Here is a 24,789-nt window from a genome sequence, read left to right as displayed (position 1 = left end):
ATTGGGGTGGCTGGTGGGATTCTAGTGACACCCAGTAGCCAGAAGCCAGCCTGAACAGATTTGGACATGGAGTCATGAGCCTCTAGTTCCAGTTTCACAATAGGTCAGAAGTTTGCAAACCCTAGGCATCATCCCACCCTCCCAGGCTGGTCTAGTAGTTTAGGTTTTGGGAAGCAGCCCAGCTCACTTGGCAGAGATTATCTGCTTTTGTCTGGGACTGCTGGGTTGGCTGCAGCAGAGAGAAGGCCTCTGGGCGAAGCCAACTCTGCTGATAGGTTGGACTAGAGCCATATTCAAGGGGTTGATCCTTCATCTCCTTCCTCCCCTACAAGAAGGGGTGGTTCCACCCGTGACCCAAGGTCTAGTCCATCCCTGGCCAGCCCTGGGTTAGAGCAGCAGCTTACGATTCCGGGGCTAAATGTGAAGCCTGCAGGCTGGACGGTGATCTGTGGGGGAGTGTCCACTGGCTTGGGGGTGGGAGCAGTAGCTGTGGAAGCAGTGGGTTGTGGTAGAATGGCAGGTGTGGTCTGCAGTAGTGGCTGGGTCTGGAGCAGCGTCTGGGGCTGGGCTGGCGGCCGAGGCTGGGCTGGTGAGGAGGTTGGTACTGATGGGGCAGCTTGGATGGGCGCTGGGAGAGTGGCATTCAGCACAGCAGCTGCTACGGAGCAAGGCAGAGACAGAGGTGCTCAAGCGCCTAGCCGAGGCCCAGAAGGGTTCCAATCCCAAGGAATCTGGCACAAGGAGAGGGGGGCGGGGCGGGGGCAGGCAGCTGCGATTCCCTTCATCCTTGCAGCCATGTGTCAACATGAACATCTCTTATCCCCCCTCCCTTGGGCCAGAAGATGTACAGGCTCAAAGCCACAAGCCGAATCTTCTTGCAGTCCTTCATAGGAGGCTGGTCATGGCACAGGGGAGAGAATTGGCTGAAGTAAGAGAGGCCTGCAGGTTGGCCTGGTGGCATGGCCTAGAGTCCCGAGGTGGAGCGGTGAACAGTTCTGTGGCTGGGTGCCTGGGACACCGGATCCAGGGTCTAGGGCTATTGCCCAAGGTAGGCCTCAGGCTCTGAGTCCAATCTGGCGAGCACATGTGCAAGGATAGAGGGTGGTGGGGGGCCTGGTACAGTCCCGGGGAGTGTTGCTGTTACCTTGGAGACCGGCTAAAGGTGGCTTGAAAATCCCCCCCGTGGGAGAAGCAGCGGTCAGTCCTGGAAGGGCAGCCACGGTTGCTGTAGGAATTGTCCACACGGCCAGCCCCTGCTGACCAGCCACTTGACCTGCAATACTGATGGGGATAAGAAGAGGTTGAGTAACTGCCCCTGCTGGCACCATAACTCCTGTCAGAACTGTGGCTAAGTTTTCCTGAGTCAAGACCTGCAAAAGCAAACAAGATTTCAAAAAGAAAAGAAAAAAATAAATAAATAAATAAATCAACATTGACAGCACAAACACTGAGTCTCTTAGACCCAACTGAGCACAAACAAAAGCATTCTGGGGGCAATGGGGGAGAGACAAACCCTGGCTGGAGACACAGCTCTGTGGGGGAAGGAGTAGGGAGCCTGGTCCAAACTGACCCCATCTTTATAAAAGCAGCTCAAGCTGGAATCATGATCTGACCCTGCTCACTGGCTAGGAAAGGGCACACAGGACTCTTCCACAGCAGACACTGCCTCCCGAGCCTGCCTTGGCCACCCACGCACAGGACAAATTAATTATTTATCATTATCATTATTCTTATCAGAGCACTGCTCGGCTCCGGCTTTTGGTGGTACAGAGGCTTGAACTCAGGACTTTGAAGACTCAGGCAAGAGACTCTCTTTGCATAACTATTATTTTGTCTCCCTCACCCTCAGGGCAAATAATTTGTCATAGGAGAAGGCAGAGGCCAGTGGAATCAAGTGATCAAGAGCCCACATACACCTCTGGGAAGCTCTGCTGAAGAGACTTTTGAGGGATGTCTCTGCCATCTGCAGGTAGTGAAAGGTCACAAGGGAGACAGCTTCTGCTCTCTTAGGCTGTCCCTGGCTCTAAATAAGGACTCTGAACAACCCATTAACTCTTTCCGGCATCTACTGGACAGGCAGACAAGGCTATCTGTCACTCAATCTTTAGGTAGAGCAATGCAGATGGCATGAAGGAGTTAATGTCATTTCTACAAACCTGGTTGGTTATGTGACAAATGCAGATGGACTTCTCCAGGTGACCCTGATCTTGGGTAGGGGAAGAACTTAAGGGGACCTAGTAGGAGACTCCCTCCCTCAAGTCGCTGCTGCTTCTCCCTGGCTTGCCTCTGGAAGTCCCTGGGCTCCATGGACAACCCACGTTGACTACCCCATTCCTGGTCCTGCCCACTGCCCTCTGTCAGGCTCCCACTGGTGGCTCTTACCTGGGGGGCAGCTTGCACGGCCAGAGGTGTCAGAGTTTGTGATGCCTGAGGCTGACTTGAGGCTTGGTTGAACGTAGCCACAGTTGGGGCAGGGCTGGGTGGTGGGATGCCTGGGAGTGACTTCACTTCACGGGGCATTGAGAAAAAAAAGACAAGGAGTAAACATGTCATGAGAGGAAAGATCACCAGAGTAGGCACAAGACCTGCTGTCCAAATGCTGGGACTGAGCAGGTGAGACTGGGAGGCTGGAGAGCCCTGTGCTAGACCAGGAAGGTAGTTGCCCTTGTCCCATATCTACATGAAGAAAATGCATCTCTGTCCAGAATTGGGATCCATCTCTCACTTCTTGACCCCACAGGACACTCAAACCTAGCACATAATCAGTAAAGGAGCCTAAAAAGAACTCCTGTCAGAGATAGAAGCAGCTACTGGTAGAATCAAAGGGAGCAGCATCCTTCCACTCATGCAGCAACTGAATTGTTCATGGCTTCCTCAGATTGGTCTTTAGATGCAGGCGCTGGCTTGGGGAAGGGGCAGGATTCCTGCAAAGGGTAGCCCTGAAGTGACAGCACCTGAAAATTGGATACATGTCTGTCACATTTAGGATCCCAGGCCAGGCTGCTTTTTCCTGCCAGTCCCTGATATCTGAAATCTCCTCCTCTTCCTCCTCTCCTTTCCTCCTTCTATTTAAGATTTATTCATTTTAAAAAATATTTTCTTTATTTTATTTTAATGAGAGAGATACAGAAAGACCTGAGCACTGCTCAACTCTGGTTTATGGTGGTGCTGAGGCTTGAACTTGCCGCTTGGTAGGCCCAGGCATGAAAGTCTTTTTACATAACTATTATGCTGTCTCTCCACCCCTTAAAATTTATTTATTAATGAAAAAGAGAAATGAGGAGAGACTCAGAGCATCATTCTTACAAAAGCTAATGACTGAGCTTAGGACCTCATGTTTGTTAAACTACTACGCCACCTCCTGGGCTGCTGAAGTTCTCTCTCTTTCTATCTCTCTTTGCTTTTTTTCATCATTGGTGCTTCACTCCAGGCTGGCTTTTTCAGAGAAAAGGTAGAGACAGAGAGAAAGACACTGCAGCATCAAGGCTTCCTTTATTACGAAGGGGACTAGGTTTGAGCCCACTGAAATTTTTTTTTTCCCCCTGGATTATCTCTGGGGCTTCATGCCTGCACTACAAATCTACTGCTCCTGGAGGCCATTTTCCCCACTTTGTTGCCATTGGTGTTCTTATTGTTGTTGTTGGACAGGACAGAGAGAAATCCAGACAGGAGGAGAAGACAGAGGGGGGAGAGAAAGATAGACACCTGCAGACCTGCTTCACTACCTCATTACCTGTGAAGCGACCCACCTGCAGGTGGAGAGCCAGGGTTCCAACCAGGATCCTTACACTGGTCCTTGCACTTCGCGCCATGTGCGCTTAACTCTCTGCACTACCTCCTGGGCCCTAAGCCTGCTGAATTAATTCTTTTTTTTTAAATATTTATTTATTCCCTTTTGTTGCCCTTGTTGTTTTATTGTTGTAGTTATTATTGTTGTTGTCATTGTTGGATAGGACAGAGAGAAATGGAGAGAGGGAGGGGAAGACAGAGAGGAGGAGAGAAAGATAGACACCTGCAGACCTGCTTCACCACCTGTGAAGTGACTCCCCTGCAGGTGGGGAGCTGGGGTTCGAACCGGGATCCTTATGCCGGTCCTTGTGCTTTGCACCACCTGCGCTTAGCCCGCTGCGCTACAGCCCGACTCCCTGAATTAATTCTTAATGAGAAGCTTTCACAAGCTATTAAAGGTGCCTCCTGTGAATATCCAGTCTTTTACCCAGGATAAAACTTTCTCTTGCAGGGCCAGGCAGTGGCACACCTGGTTAAGTGCACACATTGCAGTGCACAAGGTTGCAGGTTCAAGTCCCTGATCCCCACCTGCAGGGGAAAAGCCTCAAGAGTGGTGGAGCAGCAGGGCTGCAGGTGTCTCTTTGTCTCTCAGCGGGTTAAGCGCAGGTGGCGCAAAGCCCAAGGACCAGCGTAAGGATCTCAGTTCGAGCCCCTGGCTCCTCACATGCAGGGGAGTCGCTTCACAAGCAGTGAAGCAGGTCTGCAGGTGTCTATCTTTCTCTCCCTCGCTCTGTCTTCCCTTCCTCTCTCCATTTCTCTCTGTCCTACCCAACAATAATAACTACAACAATAAAACAACAAGGACAACAAAAAGGAATAAATAAATAAATAAAATTTTTAAAAAGTGGGAGTCGGGCGGTAGTGGAGCGGGTTAAGCGCACGTGGTGCAAAGCGCAAGGACCGGCATAAGGATCTCGGTTCGAGCCCCCGGCTCCCCACCTGCAGGGGAGTTGCTTCATAGGCAGTGAAGTAGGTCTGCAGGTGTCTGTCTTTCTCTCCCTCTCTCTGTCTTCCCCTCCTCTCTCCATTTCTCTCTGTCCTGTCCAATAACGATGACATCAGTAACAACCACAATAATAGCTACAACAATAAAAAAGGGCAACAAAAGGAAATAAATATTAATTTAAAAAAATTAAAAATTTTTTTAAAAGTTAAAAAAAATTTAAATCTAAAAAAAAACCATTATATAATAATAAAACTTTCTCTTGCTACTGTGATTCATTCAGTTATTGTAGACTCCTACCAGGGAAACTAGTCGAAGCCATATTACAAAGAGAAGAATTATTCTTTAATTTATAGGGAGTGGTCTGAGAAATGGAGCAATGGTTAGAGCACTGGGCTTGCATACATGAGGCCCCAAGTTTAACTCCTGCTGGAGTGATGTTCTGGATTTCTCTTTCTCTCATTGATAAGTAAACATATCTTTAATTAATTAATTTTTTACCAGAGCACTGGATTGAACCTGGGACATTGGAGCCTCAGGCAAGAGAGTCTCTTTGCATAACCAGTATGCTATCTACCCTAGCCCCAGTAAACAGATTTTTAAAACAATAATATATGATGAGACATTATGAGGAGTTTTGGTTCAAGTTGATAAGTGCTAGAACTTCTTTCTCCTCTTGTATCATTTCTTTCCTCTTTCCTTTTTCCTTCCTTTCTTTTCTTTTTTCCTTTTTTTTATGGGAGCCCCTGTCAACTGTGGTTTATGGTGGTACTGGGGACAGAATGTTGGGCTTCAGAGCCTCAGGCATGAAAGTTATTTGCATAACCATTATGCTGTTTCCTCAACCCTAAATTAATGGTTTATTAATACTGCTGGGCATAGACTTCCAGGTCCTAATCCAGGCGTACTGAATAAGAATGTCCTCTCTCTCTCTCTCTGTCTCTCTCTCTCTTCCTCTTAATCTCCCATTGGACACAGCACACAACCAAAGGGGGAGCATTGAATGAGAAAGCCATCCAACCCAGCATTCCCAGTGCATGCTTTCACCTGGAAAGGCATCAACCTGACTTGGAACTGTACTGCTTACAGTAAGTAATAGCACAATCTGTATTGCTTAAGGAAGTGAAAAGATGCAAATATATAGAAGCCTTATAAAATCCTAAAGGAGGGGCCTGATGGTGTACACCTGGTTTAGTGCCTACAATACCGTGCAATAAGGACCTAGGTTCAAGTCCCCAGTTTCGACCTGCAAGGGGAAAGCTTCACAAAGGGTGAAGTAGTACTTCTCTCTCTCTCTCTCTCTCTCTCTCTCTCCCTCTCTCTCTTTCTCTCTCTCTCTCTCCTCCCCCCCTTAATTTCTCTCTGTCCTATCACATTAAGAAAAAAAAATTTTTTTTAAACCAGAACACTGTTCAGTTCTGGTTTATAGTGGTACGGGGGATTGAACCTGGGGTGTTGGAGCCTCAGGCTTGAGAGTCTGTTTGCATAACCATTATGCTATCTACCCTCTGCCCAAGAAAATTTTTAAAAGAAAATGAGATGGCAGATTTATCTCCACTGTGGAGGATAAATACACCTCTATGGATTAGAAAAAAACAGAGAAGATGAATCTGTGAAAATTTTAAAACTTTTTGCTTTAAAATTTTAATGAAAAAAAGGAATAAAATATAAAAGGGAAAGAGAAATGGTAATGGGATAAATATGAAGGATAATAGCCTACTATCTAAAGCAATGAAATATTCATTTTATTAGGATACATTTCCGAAGTAGAAAAACAGGAGACAAGGGTACAGCAACTACTGGCTCCTGCTAGATTGGTTCCTGCCAGACTGCTCTTCAAAGACCCACACAGTTTATAGCACCATTAGCAGTCCACTGCACTACCAAACTGAGGTTTCATCATTGCTTATTCTTCTGGCTTAGGAAATGTAGTAGCTGGGGCCCGGTGGTGGTGCACCTGGTTGAGCGCACATGTGACTATGTTTAAGGACCTGGATTCAAGCTCTCAGTCCCCACCTACAGGGGGAAAGCTTTGTGAGTGGTGAAGCAGTGTTGCAGATATCTCCCTGTTTCTCTCCCTATCATCCCCCCTTCCCTCTCAAATTCTGGCTGTCTCTATTCAATAAGTAAATAAAGATAATTAAAAAATTTAAAAAATAAATGTAGTAGCTTTTAATAATCTAATTTTCTTCTCATTGGTAGCAATACTTCAATTTTTTCCATGTGATGAATCCTCCTATGTAAACAGTTGATTTCTCATCAAAAGGAATTTGAGTGGACTACCCCTCAATGAAAAAACAGCTTTAAAGGACTGGTAGAAAAATATTAAAGCAGCAGTACTTATGACAAGAAAAAGGCAGACAGTTTGGCAGTAGCTAAATACCAGAGTCAGGTGTGTGAATTTGTGTCAGTAAAGGGAACAGGCAGATGAAAAAAATATAGTGGCAAGTGTCACATTTCATTTGATATTTATACATTACATAGCTATTCCTCAGAGACTACAACAATAAAAAATATATATGTCAGGCGGTAGCGCAGTGGGTTAAGCGCACATGGCGCAAAGAGCAAGGACCGGCGTGAGGATCCTGGTTCGAGCCCCAGGCTACCCACCTGCAGGGGGTTTGCTTCACAAGCCGTGAAACAAGTTTGCAGGGGTCTGTCTCCCCCCATCCCATCTTCCCTCCTCTCTCCATTTCTCTCTGACCTATCTAACAATGATGACATCAATAACAGCAACAATAACTACAACAATAATAAAAAATAAAAAGGGCAAGAAAAGGGGAAATAAATATTAAAAAATAATATGTGTGTGTGTGACAAGGACTGGATGGTTTTTTTTTTTTTTTTTTTTTTTTACTAATAATTTAGAGTGATTCAAATCACTAGATTTTTCTTCATCATAAGAAATTTTCTGGGAGTTGGGTGGTAGCGCAGCGGGTTAAGCGCAGGTGGCACAAAGCGCAAGGACCGGCATAAGGATCCCTGTTCTAGCCCCTGGCTCCCCACCGGCAGGGGAGTCGCCTGTGAAGCAGGTCTGCAGGTGTCTATCTTTCTCTCCCCCTCTCTTTCTTCCTCTCCTCTCTCCATTTCTCTTTGTCATTATTATTGTTGTTATTATTGATGAAATAATAATAATATTGTCATATTATTGTTGTTATTATTGATGAAATCAATAATAACAACAATAATAACCACAACAACAATTAAAAAACAAGGGCAACAAAAGGATAAATAAATAAATAAATAAGCAGAAACATTCCAAAAAATTTCTACTACTTTAATTTTTTAAATATTTTATTTATTTATTTTTCCTTTTTTGTTGCCCTTGTTGTTTTTATCATTATTGTGGTTATTATTGTTGTGGTCACTGATGTTGTTGTTGCCAGATAGGACAGTGAGAAATGGAGAAAAGAGGGAAAGACAGAGAGGGGGAGAGAAAGATAGACACCTGCAGACCTGCTTCACTGCTTGTGAAGCGACTCCCTTGCAGGTGGGGAGCTGGGGGCTCAAATCAGGATCCTTAAGCCGGTCCTCGAGTTTGGTGCCATGTGTGCTTAACCCGCTGCGCTACAGCCCGACTCCCACTACTTTGATTTTTATCCCTTTTTTCCTCCCTTCTTTGCCTCTTCCTTCTTATTTTCCCTCCTCCTTCATCTCTTCCTCTCCTTCTTCTCCTTTTTTTTTTTCTTCTAATTTTGACCAGAGCACTGCTCAGCTCCAGCTGGTGTTGGATATAGAACCTGGGACTTTGAAGCCTCACGAATGAGTCTTTTTTGCATACGCCCGATTGCTTAACTGTTTTAGGAGGATGCTCATCTAAATATTGTATATCTTAAAAAAAAAAAAAAAAAGGAAAAAACATGCCTACTTGATACTTACTAAAATTTCTTTACAAGAAATATTTCACTAAAAGTTTAAGTATATGAAACTGGAAAATACACAGTAAACACTGATGCTAAGGCATATTTGTTGTTGTTATGTATTGGACAGAGACAGAAATCGAGAGAGGGAGACAGAGAGACACCTGAAGCACTACTTCACCACTTTTGAAGCTTCTTGCCATGTGGACTGGGGTCTTGAACCCAGGTGAAGACTCAATGGGTGTTCCACTGCCTGGCCTCTTAATGCCGAGGTGTAAATAATGGGTTTAGGATCCATTTTTGAGAGCAGTTTTAGATAAGGAGCATATTAAGCCACCAGGAGAAAGGGGGTATAGAAGCTTGATAAAAATATATATAAAAGACAAGACGGGTGCACCTAGTTGAGTGCATATGTTACAGTGTGTAAGGACCTGGGTTCAAACCTCCCATACCCACCTGCAGAAGGAAGCTTCATGAGCACTGAAGTAGTGCTGCAGCTCTCTACCTCTATCTCCCCCTTCCCTCTCAATTTCTCTATCTCTACCCAAAAATAAATAAATAAATAAAAGACAGAAAGGAAATAGAATGATTAATGATAAACTTGGGACACCTCCCAAATTTTCTGCAAAGGACCTCTACTTTCACAATGAAAAATGGAAGAGGTGGAGAAACATGAAGCCCTTGTCCTGCCCACCTGCTCTTCTGCCGTCCTGGCACCAATGTGAAATCAGACAATTCCAGGTTATGGGAAATGGTCATATCTCTGGTCAGTTCTATAGTCAAAAGTGGTGTGTGTGTGTGTGTGGGGGGGTAACTCAAATTACTAGGGTCCCAGATAACTCTGCATACTGATTTGCAGGTCAAGCAAGGGATGTGAAGTCTTAGGGTTTTCTTGTTAAAAGGCTGCTGTTTCCCTGAAGACTTTGTTCTCTTCTTGGCTCCTCCTCTTGGTGCAACCCCACCAACCTAGATCTCTAATCTAGGGTAGGGATGAAGGGCAGCAGAAAGCAAGGAGAGATGAATTGTGGCATGGGTATGGGTGAGGCCCCAGGCTTCCTGCAAAAAAAGTCTATTCTGCAAGGTGTTAATGAGAAAAGGCAATGATAGGGTCCCTTCCCCACCCCACCCCTCTTCCTGGGCCTGAGAACAATGCCTAGCATACAATCCAATCTCTGGAATAGGTGTGGTTGTCTCCCAGTTATATCATAGGGTAACTAAAGGGTACAGTATGGGTGGACCAGTCATATCTACTCCCTTGGCTGGGGGATCTCATGCCCCACGGTTATCTCTGGAGAAGGATGGCTCAAATAAGCCCACCAGGCTTGATTCCTACAGGCTCAGCTAGGAGTAAGACTTCTGCATGGTCCTACCAATCCCACAGTCTCTCCAACTCCTGGAACCTTCCAGCTCTAAAACAAAAGATACTGAGTGAGTTGGCAGGGCTGGCAGCATTCTGAAGGTCCAGGGCTCTCTGCATTTAGCCCAAGGTCTGCTTTATACCCGGAAGCCCTTTCTCAGATTCATTCAATCTTCTCAGTGAAGTGCTATCACCGTTCTCCAACCTCATTGTGACCCATGCTAGGCTAGAACAAAATTGCTGACAATGCAGAGGGCAGGCTAGCCTAGGAGCTGATCTGAAATACAGGCTGTGGGTAGAGGCTGCCCTGGGGACAGGAAGACCTGAAGTCCATAAAGTCATCTCGACCAAGGGACTCATACTGGTCCCCAGGGGAACCCAGCAAAGGAGCAGTGCCTGATGGGAGCAATAGCAGCATACCAGTTGCCTCTGCAGCGGAGTCTGAGTTATTGGGCCCAGTTTCACCAGCAGGTTCATTGACTCCTGAAGATCCTTTGCTCTGGGGCCCCTCAGCAGCCATAGCCTCCAGTCCTTTGCCCTCTTCCTCGACAGGAATCTGGGCATCCACACCAACTTCCAGAACTCGGATGGTCTCATGGCCTGACATCACGATGACCTGCGAACAGAGGACAGGGAACACTGCGGCAGGGAGGGAACTGGGTAAAGTGGGGAATGGAGGAAGAGCACTTAGGGAGACAGATGTCCTGCCCTTAGGACTGTGTGCTCTGTGAGAATTCCAGAGCCCATGGTAGCCTCCTGGCATAAGCTGGAGAAAGTCCCACAGAGTCAAACCACTTGGATATTTTCTTCTTTGTTCCCTCTGCTGAACTCAGTTCAGGAAGTGGTAAAAAGAGCCTTTCCTACAGCCTTGCAAAGAGGTTCACTTGGCACCTAGAATACTGGGGTGTGATTATGACAGCCCCCAACACAGTATCTACCACTTACACTTGACCAAGAAGAAATAACCTCTTCTTCACTTTCCTTGAATTCTTAGAGAAAGTCCATCAAAGTTAAAGTGAAAACAAAAAAAGGGGGTGGGGCGGGGTGAGACAGGGAGACAGCATAATGATTATGCAAAAAGACTGTCATGCCTGAGGCTCTGAGGTCCCAGGTACAATCCCCAGCACGATCATAAACCAGATCTGAGCAGTGCTCTGGTCTTTTTCTCTGTAGTTCTCTCTCTCTTTCATAAAAATAAATAAAGTATTTTTTAAGATTTTTTAAATTATTTATTCATTCCCTTTTGTTGCCCTTGTTGTTTTATTGTTGTAGTTATTGTTGTTGTCGTTGTTGTTCGATAGGAGAGAGAGAAATGGAGAGAGGAGGGGAAGACAAAGAGGGGGAGAGAAAGATAGACACCTGCAGACCTGCTTCACCACCTGTGAAGCGACTCCCCTGCAGGTGGGGAGCCGGGGGCTCGAACTGGGATCCTTATGCCAGTCCTTGCGCTTTGCGCCACGTGCGCTTAACCCATTGCACTACAGCCCAACTCCCATAAAATATTTTTTTAAAAATGCTACACAGGGCCCCAGTTCATCTGGCTGAGTGCACATGCTACAATATACAATGACCCAGGTTTAAGCCTGGGTGAAGAGGTCTCACTTCTCAAGAGGTGAAGCAGGTCTGCAAGTGTCTTCTCTCTTCCTCTCTAGCTCCCTTTCCTCTCAATTTCTCTCTGTCCTTTTGAATATATATATTCTGTGCTTTCAAACTCAATCCCTATGAAATCCTTGTTGGTAAGTATACCTGGACAAGTGAAATGACTATGAAGCTTAGTAATAAAGAGACAGTGAGGGTCTGGGCAGTGGCACGGCAGGTTAAGCACACAATTACCATGCCCAAGAACCCAGGTTTGAGCCCCAGCTTCTCACCTGCAGAGGGAACACTTCATGAGTGGTGAAACAGGTCTGCAGGTGTCTTTCTATCTCCCCTCCCCTCTCAATATCTCTCTGTCCTGTCAAAGAGAGAAAAGTAAGGAAAAGAGAAGAAGAGAAAAGAAAAGAAAACAAAAGAAAGGAAAAATGGCCACCAGGAGCAGTGTATTCAGAGTGCAGGCACCAAACCCCAGCAACAACCCTGGTGGCAATAATAATAATAACAATTAAAAAAGGAGACAGTGAAGACAGGCTCCGTGGCATCTTCCTCCTTGCCAGCAGTGCCGGGCTTATCACTCGCATGTCCCCACCTTTCCCACCCAGGAGATACCTGCTCATTGACAGTCAGAGATGACTCCGGCCCAGCTCCAGGATCCATGGTCACTGGTCAGGGTGGGATGGAGGCAGGACTCCACCTAGCACATTCTGCAGAGGAGATGGGACACAGCAAGATGATCTTCCTGACTCTAGAGCATTTAGAAGAAGAAGGGTTGGAGACAGGTGGTGATGCACCTGGTAAAGCACCCATGTTATAATGCACAAGGACCCAGGTTCAAGCCTTTGGCACCTACCTGCAGGGAGAAAGTTTCACAATTGATGAAGCAGTGCTACAGGTGTCTCCTCCTCCCTCTCAATCTTCCCTCATCCTCTCTCTATCTCTATCTCAATAAAATATGACTTTCTGTCTTGCTTCTTTTACTTTGCAGAATGTTTTCAAGATCCACCCATACAGTCTCATGTGACAGTGCTTCATTCCTTTTTTATAGCTGGGCAGTATTATACTGTATGCATTTTCTCTCTGTCTTTCTTTTTTAAAAATATTTATTTAGGGAGTCGGGCTGTAGTACAGCGGGCTAAGCGCAGGTGGCACAAAGCACAAAGACTGGCATAAGGATCCTGGTTCGAACCCTGGCTCCCCACCTGCAGGGGAGTCGCTTCACAGGTGGTGAAGCAGGTCTGCAGGTGTCTATCTTTCTCTCCTCCTCTCTGTCTTCCCCTCCCTCTCTCCATTTCTCTCTGTCCTATCCAACAACAACAACAACAATAATAATAACTACAACAATAAAATAACAAGGGCAACAAAAGGGAAAAAATAATTAAAATAAATATAAAAAATTAAATTAAAATATTTATTTATTCCCTTTTGTTGCCCTTACTGTTTTATTGTTGTAGTTATTATTGTTGTCATCGTTGTTGGATAGGAAGACAGATGGGGAGAGAAAGATAGACCTGCTTCACCGCCTGTGAAGCGACTCCCCTGCAGGTGGGGAGCCAAGGGCTGGAACCAGCATGATTACACCGCTGGTCCTTGAGCTTTGTACCACGTGCACTTAACCCACCACACTACCACCCAACTCCTTCTCTCTCTCTTTCTTTCCTTTTCTTTCTTCCTCCAGTTGCTGGCACCACTTCTGGCAGCCTTCCCTCCCCTCCTTTTTTTTTTTTTTTTGTCTCCAGGGTTATTGCTAGGCCTCAGCACCTGCACTACTAATCTACTACTCCTGGAGGCCATTTTGTTGCCCTTGTTGTTGTTGTTATTGTTGCCATTGCTGTTGCTGTTGTTGGATAGTGTTGGGAAATTGTGAGGATGTGGTAGAGCCTGGCAGGGCTTGACCTGAGGAGTGGGTCTATCCTGTCAGTCTCTCTCTCTACCGAGAGGTTGAGTAAGGAGGGACAGGAGTAACCCCAAAGGTTTGCCCCATCTTATAAGACTCCCTGCCTCACAAAGCACCCTGCATTCCTGATATTATGGTCAGTAGATAAAAAGAAAGGGGGAGATCTTAGGAAATTGTGAATATGTAGTTGAGCTTGGCAGGGCTTGACTTGAGGGGACATCCATCCTCTCGTCTTATCAGACTTATTATCTACATAATTATTGTTTTGCCTGAAAGATCCCCACCCATTCCATTCCTCTGATCTATCTTCTTTCTACCCTCAAGACCCACCCTGCCTGCAGGGTAGTATTATTAATCCTACCAGTTAAAACCCTTGCAACAGTTGGTAAGGAAGTCCCTACCTTTCCAGCCCCTTTTGCCTTTCTCCACCCTTTTCCAAACCATGTCAAGCCATTTCCGTTTCTGACTTGCCACTTCCGGGTCTGCCCTTCAAAAGCCTTGGCTCTCTGATCAATAAAAAAACTGTATTGTCTCTCCGCTGCAAGCTCTGTTCCTGAGTCATCTCTCTCTTGTCGCTGAGTGAGTAGCAATCCAAACTGACTCTGGTTGCGTTCTCTCCAACCCAGAGAGTATGTGCCCAGGAAGAGGCACCCCCACGCTAGTCCGGCAGGATAGGACAGAAAGAAATGGAGAGAGGAGCGGAAGACAGAGAGGGGGAGAGAAAGATAGACACGTGCAGACCTGCTTCACCACTTGTGAAGCGACTCCCCCCTCATGCAGATAGGGAGCTGGGAGCTAGAACTGGGATCCTTGAGCAGGTCCTTGTGCTTGGTGCCATGTAAGCTTAACCTGCTGCACTACCACCCAGCCCCCTCCCCCTCCTTTCTGATAGGACAGAGAATTTGAGAGAGGAGGGAGAGAAAGACAATTGCAGACCTGTTTCACTGCTTGTGAAGTGTTCTCCTACAGGTGGGGAACAGGGGTTCAAACCCAGGTCCTTGCGTGTATTCGTGCACAGTATTATGTGGGTTTAACTAAGTATGCCTCCACCTGGTCCCCTACTGTATGCATTTTCTGCATTCTTTGGGGTTTGGCAGAGGGAAAAGTAAACCCAGATCTCATTTCCAAGAAGAAAATCTATAAGATCTAGCTGTGATTTGACCCAACAACCCCCAGGAATCTATCTCCAAGCAAACAATTTATGAGTGCAGTACTTAGAAATTGGAAAGAAAACAAGATTGCCATTTAAATTTCAGTTACAGTATGGTAAAATGTCTCAGAGAGTGAAGAGAACACTCACTTTTCAGAGATACCATCATCTTCAACTAAAGAAAACGAAGAAATGTAAACCCACAGACTGAATTTGAAAATCACTGGGTACTGAGTCATGTAGTGGTCTCCAAAGTGATTTTTTTAATGAGAAACTTCCTAAACAAGATTAACTGAAGAAAAGGCTAGCTGATATGAAGCTCAACCATGGCTACTTACAGGGGGTGATGGAACAAGTGTCTGCCTTGTGGCTAAATTATTAAGGGAATTCACATGGTAAATGGGCTTTGTTGATTTTTTTAAATTAAAACAGAAAGAAACAGAGAGAGAGAGAGTAGAGCACCACTCCCACATCTGTGATGTTCTATTTGTTTTTATATGGTGTCCAGGATTGAGCTCAGTATTTCATATATGGAAAGCATATGTTCTACCATTGAGATATTTCTCTGGCCCAGTTCTGCAGATTCTAATATCCCTTTTCCCTTGAGTTTCTAAAATCTTATGACAGCGTGAATTTTTAGCATCTAGTCCTTAGTATCAAGGGCACGGTTAGTTCTGGCTATCCATACACAGACTAAGTGACCCCAACCCACCAACGAAGCTTCAGTGCATCAGCAATATAGAAAAGAGGTAAAGCCTCCCTTGTCCCAGATCCCAAACAGTACTTGTGTTCCATAGTCATATGTTTAGTGGCTCCTGTCAGAGATGTGCAGGTAATACAAGACTGATAAGCACAGTCTGTATTTGACTCTGCACTATGCCCTGTGCTTTCCCCTTACTTCGGCATACTTTCCCCTGGCCCTGCTCTGAATGCCTTTCCAAGAACTTCCCACGTTTTTCTCAAGCCTCAGTCTGTGACTTTATCTCACTGACCAAACAATCATCTTTGGTTTGCTTTCTGACCATTGTTACCACTGATTGGGACAATGAATGCATCTGGATGCCTCCTCTGAGCTCATGATGCCATCAGTGTCCAGGGCCCGATGGCCAAGAGAAGAAACAATCAGCTGTCTGTTTCAAGAGAGGGGGTTCCTGTGATCACTAGAACTCTAAGAGACACAAAAATCACAGAGCTCTGGGTCATGTTGGGGTGGGAGCAGAGCTCATCCAGCCTCCTCTTCTGCCTTTTGTTTTCAGTTACTTGAGCTTGACATATACTTGAGTCAAATCTGGCAAGGCACCTTGGTTAGCTAACAGATGGCTCACTTATCCCTGACTCCCCTTTGCTGACATCTAAGAACTGGGTGGGGTGGGGAAGGGCTATCACCAGCAGTAATGCAAGATATTTTCATCCCTGAGCACCAAAGGTACCAGGCTGAATCCCCAGCACCATCATAAGCCAGAGCTGAGAAATGTTTGTTTAAAACAAAAATACTTGGGGATGAGTAGTGAGTTGGGGGATGAACTACAGCTGCTGAGGCATTTGGCTACAACCCCAAAATTCAGAAAGCTTCCACAGTTCCATATCATCTACCCCAGATTTTCACTGAGGGAACTAACCTACAGAACTGAGTTCTATTTATCATTCTCCATTGGGAACTGCTCTGGGTTTAAGACGACATTCCAAGATATGTGTGAAGAGCATCAGAAATCCCAAACATATCAAAGCCCCAAAGAACAGCCTGAGGTTCTACTAGGAAGTATGCTGAAATCTTTAGCCCCTTATCTATTCACCAACTATCTCAGTGGTTACTATGAACTAAGTAAGCATTAGGGACACAACAAGAGAAAATCATACCCCATCTTTGCTGAGAAGCTTAGGGACTAACACAGGAGTCAAGGAAATAAAAATATCACTACAATACTGTATGTCTAGTGTCATGGTGAATAAAAAGAGTAGTATAGGACCAACTAAACGGATGCCAAATAAGGTTTTCTGTGTTCTTTGTCCCCTAGTTCCAGAGTGGCATGTATTTCAGACATCAAATTTTATGACAATGTGCCTTGAAGGGAAAAAAATGTGTAGGGGGAGAGGGTTGTAGTGCAGCGGGTTAAGCGCAACATGGCTCAAAGTTCAAGGGCCGGCATAAAGATCCCGGTTCAAGCTGACAGCTCTCCACCTGGTGGGGAGTCACTTCGCAAGCAGTGAAGCAGATCTGTAGGTGTCTATCTTTCTCTCCTCCTCTCTTGATTTCTCTCTGTCCTATACAACAACAACAACAAAAATAACAATAACAAGGACAACAAAATGGGAAAAATGGCCTCCAGGAGCAGTGGATTTGTAGTGCAGGCACTGAGCCTCAGCAATAACCCTGGAGGCCAAAAAAAAAAAAAGTGTAGGGAACTGTTTTATGATCCCAACTCATTTCTGTAGTTTCAATCATGTGCTTGAGGTTTTCAAGGTGTGAAATACTTCTCTCATTATGCAGTCATGATGGAGGGTGGGGTGTCAAGGATGTCAAATTAGACTCAGAAGGAATGACTGGCTAAGCCTGAAATTAGTGTTACTGACAGTCAACTGAAAGAGCTGCATTGAAGGGAAATCACCTTTCCTATTTTTGATATTACAGTCTTCTAGATTGCGATGTTTGTGGACACTGGCATCTCTAGTTCTACTTCAATGTGTATTTGTTTTGTAAAAAGTATGCTTGTGTTTTTAAAGATTTATTATGCCCAAGAACCAGAGCACAGTTCAACTCTGGTATAGGTGGTGACAGGAAATAAACTTGAAGCCTCTGGGGTCTCAGGCAGGCAAGCTGGTGGCTCTAACAGACTGAACTATTTGCCCAATGCTATTTTTTAAATATTTAGTTAGTTAGTTAGTTCCTTTTGTTGCCCTTTTTGTTTTATTGTTATAGTTATTATCATTGTTGATGTCATCGTTGTTGGATAGGACAGAGAGAAATGGAGAGAGGAGGGGAAGACAGAGAGGGGGAGAGAAAGATAAACACCTGCAGACCTGCTTCACCACCTGTGAAGCGACTCCCCTGCAGGTGGGGAGCCAGGGGCTCGAACCAGGTTCCTTAAGCTGGTCCTTGAGCTTTGTGCCACCTGTGCTTAGTCCACTGCACTACTGCCCGACTCCCTCCAATGCTATTTTTAAAGATTTATTTATTTTGCCAGAACAGTGCTCAGCTCTGGCTTATAGTGGTGCTAGGGGCTGAGCCTGGGACCCTGGAGCCACAGGCATGCACATCTTTTGCAAAACCGCTATCTACCCAGTCTTGTTTATTTTTTATGAGACAGAGCAAAAGAGACCGGAAAAACTGCTTTGACACATGCAGTATCTGAAATCAAAGCCTGTTGAACCACCTTCCCAGGGCTGCTACTTTTATATTTAAAGTGTGTGCCCACCCCTTCTGCAGACCTGTTGTTCAGAAAGATGACAGGAACAGGAAGCAGAAACAGGCATAGATGGGTAGGTGAGGTGAAACTGAATGATGCGAGCATTCTTTACCATCTCACCCAACCACACAATTACCAAATGTAAATTTCTGTCTTGGACCTTACCTGGGAACTTCAGGCTCACCTCTCTGATTGCCTAATGACGGCTCATATCATCTCACACTCAACATGTTCAAAACGAATTTCTACCCCAAACCAGTTTTAATAAAAGGTGTGAAAGAACAGCACACCCCCTTCTTCCTTATAAGTGTTATCTGTCTTATCATTTAACCCTCAGACTCTGAGCAGGCCATTGACTGCTTTGCCATTGACTGCTGGGTTTCCTGCATGTATTTTTTTTTTAATTTATTTATTTATTCAAGAGAAAGATAGGAGGAGAGAAAGAACCAGATATCACTTTGGTACATGTGCTGCCTGTGACAGGGACCTCATGGTTGAGAACACAAATGCTTTATCCACTGTGCCACCTCCCGGACCACGCCTGCAAGTATTCTTACTCTTTTCTATACACATTTCCCTTCCTACCTGCTAAAGAATAATAGTCATTATTGTGTTCCAATAGTTTACTGGAACACAAGCCCTTTGCACATATTATTAGAGTAAATATCAATTCTTTATTTTCAAATGGTGATTAAATGGGCAATCCTTATGTGGTTGTTATGATAATTAAATCATTAAATAAAATTATTAGCATGGTGCTCTTATTAAGATCCTCATTTATACAAAGGAATTAGTGTAGAATGAGGTCAGATGACTTGCCCGAAGCTGTAAGGGAGTCAGACACCCCAAACCTCTATCCTTTTGATACTACAAGGAGCCTCCTTTCAGGAAATGGTTTTTTTGAGACACATTGGAAAAATGGATGTACTCAGTTCTAATTTAGACCCTTTTGGATCCAGAGTCAGAGATAAATGGCTGCCAAGCTTTCACTAGAACTGATACTAGGCACAGATGTAAACCAAAAGGAAAAGAAAGGGGAAGAGATGGAGAAGTAGTGAAGAGCTTTATTTTCTGCCTCCTCTCCAACCTACATTTATAATTGTAGACATATATAGTCAAATAGGAAAGACTAATTTGATAAGCAACACATTTATGTTTAGTCTCTCCTCCTACCCCTTTCATCTGAACTCAGATTTAATCCATCCCAGGCAAAGTGAAGGGGGGGGGCAGAAATAAATGTGAAAAATAAAAAGATTAGTAGGCATGTCTACTTATCATGCTAGCTGAGTAGCCACGTAATACCTGGTACATAGTAGGCCTAGTATATATGAGCTGAAAACATAAATTAAAAATCAGATCATATCAGTCTTTATAACCTCAAAATGTATATCCTATTCAATTTCTTTTCTGCTTTGCCTTTCAGTACTAGAACTTCATAAAAGTGTTCTCAAATATCTGGTATTGAGTGCTGGAGAACCCCAGCCACATGCCTTTCTACTGTGCTGGCCTAGTGCCTCGTTCCCAAAGCCTCTCCCAATTTGACCAGTTTCTCCCAGTTTCCATTCCTTTTGTGGGCTCACTGACCCTTACTTTGACACAGAAAGAGATGAGAGCTTAAAGGCAGTACTCAACTTGAGTTCTGCTTCTATCTTAGGTTACTCTTCTAAACTTTTAGGTAAGGAACTTAGAACAGGGTCTGGCACACAGAGAACAGTATAAAAATGTCTGATACTCAGTGCAACTAGTGCCACTTTGACTTGTTTCACTTCAGACCATGTCTAGAGACGCCAGGCCTGCAATGTCAACCTTCCAGCTCCATTACTTTGCTAACAAGCTGCAGATACTACTGTGATGCCAACCTGACTTCTCTGGGCACACGATCTGTTTTTCCCAGTTGGGAAAAATGGAAGCAGGCTGCACGTATGGATCAGCCTGTCAAAACCCAGGTCCAGTGCAGAAGCAATTATAGAAACCAGACCTCCCACCTCCTGCACCCCATAAAAATCTTTGGTCCATACTCCCAGATGGATAAAAACTATGGACCCTTCCAATGGAGGGGAGGCTATATGGAAGTCTGGTGGTGGGAACTGTACCCCTCTTATCCTACAATCTTGCCAATTATTATTAAGTCACTAGTAAATAAATAAATAAATGCTTGGCACTAGTATAGTTGTTGTTTCATCACTGGGATTTCACTGTTCTGGGCCAACTTTTTCAGATAGAGAGACAGAGGGAGAAAGAGGAAAACACCACAGCATTGAAGTTTCTCCTAGTATGGTGAAAAGTAGGCTTGAACGATAAGAAATCAAGCACCCTCTCAGGCAAGCTATATCACTGGCCCTAATATTGTTATTTTCAACTGAATTAAAGTACTCATATAAAAATATTCTAGGGCAACCAGAGAGGTGGTGCAGTGGAGAAAGTGTTGGACACTCAAGCATGAAGTTCTGAATTTGATAATTGGCATAGCATAGCTAGAGTAATGCTCTGATTCTTTGTCCTTCTCACTAATAAATACATCTTTAAAAATTATATTTGGGGCTGGCACAAAAGCTCACTTGGATAGTGTGCTGCTTTGCCGTGTGCACGATCTAGGTTCAAGCCCAACTTCAGTGCTGTGATCTCTTTCACTCACTCTATAGGGGCCAGGTGTGGCATGCCCAGCTGAGCACACAAGTCACCATGTTCAAGGACCCAGATTCAAGTCCCCACTCCTCACCTGTAGTGGGAAGCTCCACAAGTGGTGAAACAGTGCTGCAGGTGTCCCTCTCTTTCTCTCCCTGTCTCCTCTCCCCTCTCAATTTTTCTCTATCTCTATCCAAAATAAATGTTATTCTTTATTTTTATTGTGATTAATAGTGGGTTATAAGATCGTAAAAATCACACAGTACAGCTCCACACCACACCCACCACCAAAGTCCTGTGTCTCTACCATCCCACCTCCATAACCACCATAAATAACCACCATAATTCTCACAAGCTTAGAAATAGGCTGTTTGCATCTGTTCAGAATAAATTTTAAAAGGAACTATGTACATATATTCATTCCAGAGTGTGAAACCATACCCCTGAATTTGTATAATCATGTAAAACAATGTTAAATCAGTAATAAAAATTTGAACACTATTTTAAAATGTTAAAAAAAATTCAAAGATTACTATTATACTATTATGATTGCATATAAGTAAATCTTTGGGAAGGGGATATGATTTTAGCCCAGGTTCCTTCATAGTGCTGAGAAACCTTGAAGAAGCAAATATCTTCTGACTCATTTTTCCCCCTTTAATTCCTAGATAGTATCTCCAACATGAGAAAAAAAATAGTCCAACACAACACACACACACTTACTGATACTGTGTTGTTTCTTTTCATATGTATGATCTGTCAGGAACCCTCTCCACCCCTACCCACCCCCCTCAAATTGGAATTGTAACTCCACAATAGGAGAAGCTATATCTGTACTGTTTAGAGCATGGCACACTTTGGTTATTTTTACCAGATGAACAGATGAATGAAGTTCCAAAGCAAGTATGCACAGTAGCACCAGGTCACAGAAATATCACCCTAGCACCAGGACGTCAATCAAAATGGAAATTACAGAATTATGTTGCAGACGGCTGTCAATGTGGACTGCCACAGACTGCCAAAAAAATGATGGAAAGAAATCTATTCATATAAATTGACGACCAGGCCTCTTTTTTAGAACAAGGAGTCAGGAAGGGCAATGAAGCTAAGATGTCTGCAAAGAGCTGCTTTCCATTTGTCCAGGAAGACTTATAGACTTCTTTTAATTTCCCTCTGGCCCTCAACAGGGTATGTTGGGTGGAAGGGTTAGGTTTCCAAGCACAGCTGCGAGTCAGGGCATCCAAAAGCTAAGGTGGAGGTTACAAGGGTCTCTGGTCTTGCTAGGTGAAGGATTTGGGAGCATATGCTGGGGACATTATTATGACCATGTATTAATAATAATGTTATTACATATTTATTAAGTGCTTATGTTCTGCTCAACGGTGATCCTCCCACCACTTCCCCACCCTTCCAACAACGCCTGGATCCCTACCCCGAGTGCCCCCACTCCTCCAGGTGTATTGTGCTTGAGGAGAAATGTGACAGTTGACCTTCACCTCCGGGAACCCAGGCGTGAGGGTTCTCCCTTGGGGCGAGAATCTTCCACCCGCTCCCACCGCCGCTGTCTACACGTCCCAGCCGATCTGTCCCCACCTGGGCTCCAGGGACAGAAACGGGGAGGGGCCAGGTCCGAGCTCCCCACGGGGTCCACCTGGCGGACGGCCCCTCCCCATCTCCCCGATCCCGGGAGCCGGGTGGCAGGCGGTTGAGGGCGCGGCACCCGGGGGCTCCCGCCCGGCTGGGCAGCGGCGCCCGGTCCGGCTCCCGGAGCTTCCCCCGCCGCCCTGGCTCAGCATCCCGCTGTCCCGGCCCCGAGGCACTTTTTTCTCTTTATCATAAATATATAAATTATGCTAATTACGGGCATTGCATATTAACCAAACCCGAAACCTCCCCTGCCCGGCCCCCTCCCCCTCCGTGCAAACCCCTCCCCGCCCCGGACCCCGCTACTTACCGGAGCCCGAGCCCGAGCCGCCTTCGCCCCGGATACCCGGCGGCCACCGATTAGAGATTCATCTCACAGCCGGGGCCGGAGACCCGCTGGCCGGGGCCGGGGCGGCCTCCGCCCGCAGACAAAGAAGCCAGCGCGGCTTGGCGGGGCTCGGCTCGGCCCGGGAGCCGATCGGGACCCGCCGCCGCCCCCGGGCCCCCAGCCCGGGCTGGGCAGAGCCGGAGGGCACTCGGCAGGCTGCGCTGGGCAGAGGGGTCGGCCGGGAAGCGGGGAGGGGAGCGGGGGGGGCGGTCAGGTATATATATATATATATATTTTTTTTTTCTGCTTTTCCCCCTTCCTGGGCCCCCCCTTTTCCCTCCCCCCCCCTTTCTCCCCCTCCTTTTGCTACTTGGATTTTTTTAGCTGCTGCGTCATGAGCATAATTTATGCAAAGAGCTTTGCCGCATGCTGCACCGCGCGCGCCGGCCACCGGGGGCGGCGGGCCGGGAAGGGGGGGAGCTGGGGAGCTGGCTACCAGTGGTGGGGGTGGGGAGGGCGCCGTCAGCACCCAGCTCCCTCGGGGGCCCTAGAAGCAGGTTAGTGGGTCTGGTCACCCAAGCCTCATGGCTTTGGTTAAGGTGCGGAAAGTTGGGAGCCAGAGCGCGGGAGTCCGGACACTTTGTCACATTCCCTTCGGGCGGGGTGGGGGGGTAGGGGGTGGGGGTGGGGGTGGGGGCTGGCTCCCTGCTGCCACCTTTCCTCCCTGGGTTAGTTAACCGCCCTCCCTACTCCAGGTTAAGGAAGTCCAACTCATAGCCATTCCTCAGCCCCAGATCGAGAAGAACACAGTCAAGGTGTAACCTTCGGAATTGCGGTGCGGTGCCTTCACTCCGGCTGGGCCAGGGTGGGCTGGGCCAGGAGCCAGGATTGGGAAGCGGGAGGAGGAAGGACAAGAGGGAGAAAAAAAAACATAGGGAAAAAAAAAGTGAAATGGTAAACAGCATTCTGGTTTGATGGTAATGGAGAGCAGGTTTGGTTTTCTAGACTCTTTTAAGGAAGAGAAAGAGGAAGGGGGAGAGACAGAGTTTGGAGCGGAGGGAAAGCAGATTGGAGAAGCAGATGAAAGGAAGGTGTTGGAAGACCACAAGGGAAGAGAAGAAGCAGAGGGAAGAAGAACTGGGGAAGGAGGCCCTGTAAATCCAGAGGGTGGTTTGTAAATTCCAGCCTGGAGACAGCAGGCTGCTTGCTAGGCTGCTGTTCCTCTTCCCACCCACACCCCCCTCTTTGGATTTAGGAGTTGGAGGTAAATGTGATAAGTCAGAGGTCCTAAAGGGGATGGAATGGAGCTCTCCACCCTCCCCAGGATACTCCTTCAACGGGGCCTATTGTAGCAGGTGGCTCCAAACCCTCAGGAAACACTTTTCTTTTCTTTTTTTTTTAATATTTATTTTATTTATTTATTCCCTTTTGTTGCCCTTGTTGTAGGAAACACTTTTCTAAGCATTATCTGGCGTTTGCTCACACGCCCACACCTGCTCATAGAAGGGCAGGCATATTCTGTTTCCGTTCGCGTACTGTTTCTCCCTGGGGTGTGGAGAAACTGCAGATGGCTAATTTATGAGTAAATAAATAGCTCGGGCATCAGAATATTTAGGCTTTAGTTCCAATCTTTCTACTAGCAGTACAGGAGAATTCTTTAACTTACTGTCTCTTTCTTCCTCCCCTCCCCTGGTCCCAGCTCTAATGTTGTGGTGCCAAGGACTGAACCTTGAACTTCTCACTTGCAACTCGTGGGCAATATCTCCCCTGTCCCTTTACTGCTACTGGTACTAGTAACAGTACCTACTTAAGAACTTTCTTAAGTACACTAAGTAACTACTGCTGCTACTTTCTCTCCTCTTCTCTCTTGTCTCCAAGTCTTCACCACTCCAGGTTGACTCAGATAGAAAGAGCAAGACAGAAGCAGAGAGGGAAAGAAATCTCAGCACCCAGCCTTCCTTCAGTGTGGTGGTGGCTGGTCTCAAAGCAGCACACTGTGCAAGTAAGCTGTTTTGCCTGCCCTGTCTCTTAACTTCAGTCTTATAAAATCAGGGTAATGTGGGGGCAAAGACATAGCTCACCAAGGAAGGTTGAAGGTTGGTGACTTGCCATGCCAACAACCCAAGTTTAAACCCCAGCACCATATAGAAATACCAAGCACTAGAGGAAGCTCTGGTCCTTTCTGTGCATCTCTCTCTC

The 24,789-nt window shown here is 45.9% G+C and overlaps 1 protein-coding gene across 1 annotated transcript in view; it reads right to left on the bottom strand.

The window, feature by feature from the left end:
- POU6F1 (POU class 6 homeobox 1) overlaps positions 1 to 23,268 on the bottom strand; it is a 37,202-nt gene extending 13,934 nt beyond the window's left edge. The window contains exons 1-6 of the mRNA XM_060195364.1: positions 22,573 to 23,268; positions 12,155 to 12,290; positions 10,370 to 10,565; positions 2,383 to 2,507; positions 1,145 to 1,370; positions 405 to 658 (exon numbers count right to left, since the gene is read on the bottom strand). Coding sequence (XP_060051347.1) covers positions 405 to 658; positions 1,145 to 1,370; positions 2,383 to 2,507; positions 10,370 to 10,565; positions 12,155 to 12,202 — 849 coding nt within the window. The 5' untranslated portion in view covers positions 12,203 to 12,290; positions 22,573 to 23,268. The remainder of the gene's footprint in view (positions 1 to 404; positions 659 to 1,144; positions 1,371 to 2,382; positions 2,508 to 10,369; positions 10,566 to 12,154; positions 12,291 to 22,572) is intronic.
- Between the last annotated feature and the right edge of the window lie 1,521 nt (positions 23,269 to 24,789).

This window comes from Erinaceus europaeus, chromosome 7 (assembly GCF_950295315.1).
Source record: "Erinaceus europaeus chromosome 7, mEriEur2.1, whole genome shotgun sequence".
Taxonomy (NCBI): domain Eukaryota; kingdom Metazoa; phylum Chordata; class Mammalia; order Eulipotyphla; family Erinaceidae; genus Erinaceus; species Erinaceus europaeus.
Note: the sequence above shows the minus strand (reverse complement) of the source record. Positions and strands in the feature narration are given on the sequence as shown.